We start from the raw sequence: 8,279 nt of genomic DNA, 5'->3' as shown, positions 1-8,279 counted from the left end.
GGAGCTAAATATTAGAAAATATTTACACCCGCCCCCTCCCCTGATGTGACTGGTAACACATCTGAAGGCATTAATCCCAGAAATAACGGTATAAATCACGACTCCAGAATATGAGGGGAAAAATACATTAAAACACTATGTTGCACAACATGACACACAAAGAATTGTTGGGCTAGTGGCAGCAAATTTATTACCATTTTGAGTTAACTGTGTGAAAGGTGAGAATGGTTTGAAGATACTTGTGTGACATACCGGGACCACCTCATATTGAGTGGATAAATCCCTGACATATTCAATGCATTTAGCAGATTTCTGGCAGATTTTGTTCTGCTCAAGTTCTCAAAGGCTATTTCTTGCTTTTGGGAATGGCTAGAGAACACAGCCTTCTTCAGTCTGCATCAGTGTAAAAATAAGCCTCCTGAGAGGCAAATTATTAAATGCAGAGTTCTCCTTAGCCATAATTTCTTAGGTAGCCTAGTCACCATATTGATTATTGTCTCATGTTGTATGGCCAAATGTCAAATTTGTTCTGCAATAAAATTTCAACATATGGAGAGCATTGCAATTTAATTTTGCTACATTACAAAAGTAATGATGTAAAAAATTACAACATGCATCATGAGGGATGCACATTTCTTCTCAGTGGAATAACGTGAATGTACATGCATATAAACACAAAATTAACTGTAATTTTGTACTTACAAGATTATCCAGCTGGCTTGATATTTGGGGGAAAGAAAAGGCTAGATGAACAGACCAACAGATACTGACCAAACCAGAAAAATCAAGAAGTTGAAAAGTGAAAATTAGTCAAATTCAGGAGAGATTTTATATCAAGTGAATCTGTGGATCATTCAATTTGATAAAGCTAAAACAAGATTATTGGGAACATCATTTGGGACATTAATCCAGAAATAAATTTGTTCTACACAGACTTCACAATGAATTGTTGTAAGCATATTTCAGTCTAGTAATCTCACTTTAAGATTTTCTAGGGTTGGGGTTTTTTTTGGTTGGGGGTTTGTGTTGTTTGGGTTTTTTTCATCTTTAATCCCATTATTCCCTTTTTAGCAACTTTTCAGCAACCAGACTAATCACTTTCATCATGCATAAAACAGGAGCTCTTTCATACAAGTTTTATTACAGAATAAAAAGTCCTCCTCTCCCCAGTGGAACCTGCAACTTAAGTTTCACACAAGATGTAACAAGTGAATTTAAGCAAAGTTAGGTCAATAGATGGCTGAAGACACCTACCATACAAAGTGGCTATACATGGCATTCTGAAGTAATTAAATTAATCTTTCACTCTAACACCTGTGTTATTTGCAGGATCTTCACCAGTGATATTTGCCGTAAGAACAAGTGGAGCACTGCTAAATAATTTTATTCTATTCACTTCAGTTATATCTTTTTAAAACCCACAGACATATTTTCAGTAGCAGGTTAGCATGAAGAAAATCACGACAGCCATTCTCAAGAACACCAGAATGAAGAACACCTGGCAGATAACCAAAACAAGCTCTGCAATCAGGGCTTTGAACATGTAAAAGACCACCTTCTTCCTCACTGCAATGATCGTGAGTACGAATGCTTGAATTGAGGAAGGGGTCAGCCGTGATGTCCTACTACAAAGAGGCAGCTGGTGAGGTACCGTTCAGTTACACTATCTTTTTCTGTGACCATAGGAACTTTTTAAGGGCAGATTGCAAAATTTATCAATAACTCATAGCCCTAGAAAACAATGAAATCCATGCTTTCTGCTCTTGGGATTAGTATTAGTTGCCGCTGTCACCTCACAATTCTTATGAAATTGTAAATAGTTCTGACTATTACGAGTGTTGAATAGCATCTGAAAAACAAGTATAAATTTTTTTTATTTTCTTCACTGCTCATAATTTTGTTACATTAGATCTGTCTCTCACAAAATCAATAACAAAGAAAACTAGTGTGGTGCTCCTCAAATCATTTGCCAGCTACTGAACAAAAGCTGTCAAGTAATTAAGTGGATAGATTTCATTCGGTCTCAGGTTAAGATTGACTCAGCTCAGCAAAGCTCAGGATAATCATTCACCATTTTGCTCTTAATACTTATCTGCAGTCACAGGGAGAAATCTACAGTTAAAGATCCTTGGAGAATAACTAGAGACATAATAATAATTAAGGAAATAATAACTAGTATGAGTTCAATAATTTTCTGTTCAACACCTCAAAGCTTCATTACTACAGGTCAAAACTAAACTAGAGAGAAGCACCATGGTCAGTAGGTAACACTTGCATCTTTTTTTTATATATATACATATATTTTTAAAGTTTGTAACCAACTCCTTGATATGTAATAGGGAAGAGCTTGCGCTTCTTGTGCTTCCACTGCCCTGTTCATGCACTGATGAAGATGGGGCAGAGGAATAATTCATGGATGTGTGCTGAGCTGAGGTCCTCAGAAAGCTTGCAGGTTTGGGAACAGTCCCAGTTTGGGAGACACAAGCAGAAAGAATGCATCAGGGAAGAAGATGAGGGGCTGGATGGGTCTCCTGGATAGGATTTCAAGAGGGCAGGACCAAATGAAAAACTAGAAGCAGTTTCTTTAAGGTATTTTTGACATTTTGTCTCACCAATAAAAACCCATTCAGTATTATATAAACTACAAGGTTGGTCTTGAAGGATGGGAACAAGAGAAACATTTTTATTTTTTTTTCTTTCACAGCTAAGTTGACTATTGCATTTAGAAAGACATCCCTTTATGCTAAGAATTTTCAAGAGTTGAACTGAGCTGATACTAAACTATTTGGGCCCACTAACACAGGCCAGAATTTATCATCTACAAACTCATTTAACCAAACCTTCAAGCAACTGCAGTCAAAGATTTACCTCTGACAGTTGTCAGCGATACCTGCCGGAACCTTGTGAAGCAAGTAACCAGTTTTTCTGAATTTGAAATAAAACACACTAGAGCAAAGGAATTCACAGATGCAAATAAAAAACATAAACCATGATACTTTTCTTACAGATTTTATGTACCACCTCATATCTTTCAGTTGTACATGTGAACTAGTCTCTGCAATAAAGTTTCAAACATTTGAGATTGTTCTTTGCATTTGCATTCTTATTTAAAAATCATAAAAATTTTGTTTAAAGAAAAATTAACACAATAAATCAGTCTGGATGCACGGCCTGTCACTGTGCACTACCTACCAATGAATTTTGCTGGATTAGATCTCATTATTCTCAAACTTACCCTCTACAATAGCATCACCACTGAGAATAACCTATAAGACAAGTCAATGACAGCTGAACAATGGACTTGATGTTACCCACTGGATCACAGATCCATTAAGAAACCATCTTTATCAAGTGCATGAGCTCAACTTAAAGAACTTCACACTTGAAGTGTTCTGTCTTCAATCACTGCCTCAGAATTGTTGCATCATGTTAGCACTCGTAGGGTAAAACAAACCAAAGAAGGTAAAGTGCACAATTGCTACTGAAGTATATAACTGTGCAGAAAATGAAAGTAAAACTGCCATCTCTCTTCCAAAAAAAAAAAAAAAAAACCAACTGAAAAACATCAGTTAAGTAACAAATGAGCAACTCAGAATATGACATTCAGAGATTCCAATTTGTGGCACATTTTTCCACAGATTAGTTGAACTGCAACCTACTTGGCCAACAGTTTCTTCAGGCAGGGATTTTAATTTTTCATGAACACATTGCTCTAATAAAGTCCTTGGCATTAGTTATGGCTTTTGAATTAAAATGCATTCATGACATTGAATTTTAAAACCCCAAAGCCATTAATTTTGACCAGCTTTCCCCGCCCTCCCCCCATCCCCCGCACAGTGTTTGCAAGAATTAGCAACTAAGTGCATATTTCACCAGCAAAAAGAGTGAAAGCTGTACTAATAAAACTTACTTTTGCAGGTCCCTGCAGAGAATGGTAATATTTTATACACTGACTGCATATCAAATGAAAGTCAAAAACAAATTTGCTGTTCTGATAAAGGCTTATCTGTCAAATATCACATAATAGTTCAACTTCCGATCAAGGGCAACTTAACACACAATCCGCTATGTTGTCGTCTGTATTCAGAAATAAGATTTACAGCATTGCAGAAGCGTTCTATAAATTGTCTAGCTCAAGCACTGACTTTAGTACCTATTTGTGAAACTATCTCCCCACAAAAATTTCCAGGTAATAACTAAGTAGCTGAGCCTACTCAATTGAAGATGCTGATCTGCAATTTCTTCAGGTATGCAAGTCCCTGTGGTCGCCCTACTTTACCTTACAAAAAAAAAAAAAAAAAAATCCCCCTTTGTCTGCTTTGTTCAGGGTAGCATTCAGAAAGCTCAAATAGTATAAATCATAGGTATTTTAGTTTTTAACATAAAATCATTACTTCAGATATATCTACTGGCCCCTATAACCTTGCTACTAAAAGAAATCATCACCTGCTGACAGTATGGGAGCCCAATAGCTGACTTCAAACCAGTTTTCATCTTGTTTTATCTCGTTTCATCTCGTTCATCTTATGAAACAGTGTAGAGTTATGACACTTAAGATGCTTCATAGAAACAGCCAATTTGATATCCGATTCCCATGCTAGTATCATTCTACTGTTCAATAAACTACAGTCAGTGAAGTAGCTCAGTTTTAGTTATACATTTTAATTGAGTACAATTTACACACTTTATACACCTCTAAGCAGTGTGTCAAATTTGCTCAACAATAAGAATGCAGATCACTAAAACAGATGTCTGATCCTCCAGCTTCCCCAGTTCTTAGCATCAGTTTTCTTTATTACTCTACATTAACTTGTAGATAAATTAAGCATAACGTGTCTAAAATTCCAGCTGTGTTGCAAAACGCTGCTGTAAGGCTAAATTTTTAAGTCCAAGTAGTTTCATAATCTATGTGCAGTTATTTATGAAGGCAGCAGGAATGCTATTCTGACAACCTAATTAAACTTCCAATAATGTCAGCAGGAATCTGATTGCAAAATGGCTCATTTTATAAACATCACTACTTTTACGACTGACAAAAATATGCACGATCAGGTGCCAACTCCTTCACAAATACATATTTTACAACTTGTGTCGTAAATTGCTTGCAAGTACAAAATTCTAAGATGTTAAAAGGTCTTATGCTCAATCCATAAAAAATGGCACAGTTCATACAAAGATTTAATGGATTTTGCTCTTCTGCCAGTTTCACATCCATGTAACTTCACTAGTTTCAGAGGAGTTACTCCCAGTATATACATAAATTTACATCTAATTCAAGCCATCTCCTGTATACAATATTGGATGTGGGATTACGCGTGTGTTTAAAACACAAGACAGAAAAGATAATTGGACCTTGCCTATTTTAAGACCACTATATAGTCTGTATAGCACAGTGCACATGAAGCACACATTTCTTCAGAATTTGCTTTTTAAAGTTTGCTGCCTATTGCAGAAGCCATCAAGTACTGATTAAATCTGAAAAAGTTACATTCCTAATTGGAAATCCTTGAGAGTTAAAAACCCATACATGATATCCCACTATTTAAAGCAGTAATGAACCCTAAACTGAACCACTTCCTCATGGTAGCGATCGCTGTGTTTATAGCCATTATAGCTTTTCTAATTGCAGTACAGGTTAAAACAAAGTATTGAATGTTTTAGCTCACTCATATATGACATGGATACACTTAATATAAGCTTAAGTATTGGGAAATTTAGTACCGACCAATGGCACATACAAATAGGGGATCTTCTGGTAGTTCTGTATTGCCTGTCACTTCGCAGAATCCATTCAAAAATCCAGTGTCAACTTCTTACAATCGTAAAGTCACTGGGGATTTTTGTTTGGTGATTTGTTTTTTTTTTTTTTACGTTTCCATTAAGACCATTTAAAAATAGTAGTCTCAATATAGTAGGGATTGAAATATGTCAGACCTCTCAGTCCTCACAAATTTAAGACATAGTTTTAAAAACCTCTTAAGGAGATGTGCCTTCTGGTTTTATTAAAAATGAAGGTAACATCAAGTAAAAAGCAAAACTAAAGAATAGGTAGAACATTTTACTTTCGTCAAACCGTAAATGTAAAGTATATTAAAAAAACATGGTTTGGAATTTTAAGAACAGGAATATAAACATGTATTTGCTATCCCAGAAAAAAATTCATGCGGGTGTTACAGTATTTGATCATTCTCTACATCCACTGGTATGCAACATGAACTTAATGTTATTAAATAGATACAGAGATACCATAAATTCATACAAATACCAGGGTCTTCTGACCTCAATTATATTGTAAATCAAGCAAATCTGTTCTTTGGTAATTGGAGTAGGTTCATTTTCCATTCCAATGCAGGACTGTTAGAAGGCCATATTAGCCACTCATCTCAGAAAAACTACACCTCCTGTAGACATAGTCTGGGCTACTTTTGTCACAAGAAAATAATGTTAGAGGTATAAATGCAAAGAAGTTAAAAGTATTCATTCCTTACGGTGGCTGTTTCAGGAAAAAACGTCCAAACTCTCTCCTTCTCTATTCACTGTTTAATCTAGGTAACATTTAGACTCATATGTAAAGGTATTTTGATAGATGGGAATGTACACATGCACACTTTTAGTTTAAATAAAGAGACCTGTGTGGAGAATGGCAATTTAAAGTTAGCATGACTTGAAGGTATGCCCATAATAAAGTTCAAAGATTTAGTAAACCGGGACGTTACAAATCCAAAAGTGTTTCTCAATTTTTTTCATCTTCCCTTTTTCAACAAAGACTGACAGAATATACATATACAGGTCGACATTTTGATTTATCCAAAACAATTTTCACTTTGCTCAGTTTGCAAGTCCTATTGACTAAAATGTAATATAATTCACAACAAAATATTTTCAGTAAGTGGAACAATAAGCAAAGAAAACCAAAATAAGCTCAGAAGCTAAGTGGTTTAGAAAGCCTGGTAACATCTATGTGTGCGTAAGTGTGTCTATAATTTTTTTTATACATTATATATATAGACACACACACACATATATACACACAAGTGCGCACATGCGCACACGCACACACACATTTGTAACCTGCAGTGAAGATCAATCTATTTTCTAATAAGGAACAAAACACATTATTTAAAAATGTGGCTAATATAACAAAACAGAGAAGAAACTGCTGCTATCAAAATATACAATTTGGATTGCAGACTAGAAGGCTAACAACATTAAAAAAATAGTTTTAAGCAAAACCCCTTTGCTTCTGAATAGAACAGGTATCAACCTGCCATAGCATGAAGCATCCAAACAAGATTTTATAAAAAGTTTAAACTGTGACCCTTCTTCATTTGTAAAGTTCTTGACGTATCATATAGTGCGAACTCTGGTCTCCAAACTGGAGCCCCTTTCATTTTTCTCAATCCATACTTCCGGAAATAAATGGCAGCTGAAGAATTCAGAATCTCAAGTGAGATTTGTGCTTTACCATATACCTGAAAAAAAAAAAAAAAAAAAAAAAAACGAACAGAAGACAACATTACTACTCTTCTGGTATTTATAGAAATTTTACTTTCAGGAATAATATGCACAGACTTTGTTAAAACAAAATTCTTAGAGAATTAGCAAATTGCTAAAGAGATGCAATGTCTTATATGACATACAGCTCTGTATTATGCACGATATTTGTCCCACTAAAAGACAGTCAGCTAAAACCTTTGCTTTGAAGAAAATTCATGTTTTTTAAGGCATCACATGACTTCTAACGTTGGAAGACTGTTGGTAAAGATAACTCTAGTTCATTCTGGAAATTCAGATATATAGTTTAGCTGAGACTTTTAAATAGGAAGCCATAGAAAGTTTGATACTTGGAACTATTTTGACAATTCCCACAGGATTTTTCTTTTTGAAGTTCACTCAATCATTCAAGCAGTTTGCTGTGCAATCAACGTGAAAATATTAAACATTCATGAAATGCATGGGCTTCTTCCTTCCCACAACATTTCTTCAAATGCTTCACAGTAAGAAATTTTCTCCTCTACAACATGAAAAAGGTATTGCAATGAACTTTACTATTCAGAGAGAGTTCTGAACCACAGAGGCTCAGAGTCAGAAGCAATACTGCTCTTCACAGAGGTGCTGGTGCTCCTCCATCCCTCACTCCTCACGAAAGGCAGGGATAAGTACTTGGAAGGTCCCTGAGATACAGTAGAGTCACTAGTACAAAACTCATTAGGTGCTGCATCTTTTTTGACTTCCTTCCTCTTCTACCCAGTGCTGTGGGTTCAAGGGAATCAGGATAA

At 35.4% G+C, this 8,279-nt stretch overlaps 1 protein-coding gene across 1 annotated transcript in view; it reads right to left on the bottom strand.

Moving 5' to 3' along the window:
- Positions 1-4,711: 4,711 nt before the first annotated feature.
- Positions 4,712-8,279, bottom strand: part of CDC73 (cell division cycle 73) — a gene marked incomplete at its 5' end in the record, with an annotated part of 110,214 nt that continues 106,646 nt past the window's right edge. Inside the window, one exon of the mRNA XM_082484334.1 lies at positions 4,712-7,472. Within this exon, the coding sequence (XP_082340460.1) occupies positions 7,436-7,472 (37 nt within the window). The 3' untranslated portion in view covers positions 4,712-7,435. The remainder of the gene's footprint in view (positions 7,473-8,279) is intronic.

This window comes from Vanellus vanellus (assembly GCF_965231255.1).
Source record: "Vanellus vanellus genome assembly, chromosome: 5".
NCBI lineage: Eukaryota > Metazoa > Chordata > Aves > Charadriiformes > Charadriidae > Vanellus > Vanellus vanellus.
This window is presented reverse-complemented; position numbering and strand designations above follow the sequence as displayed.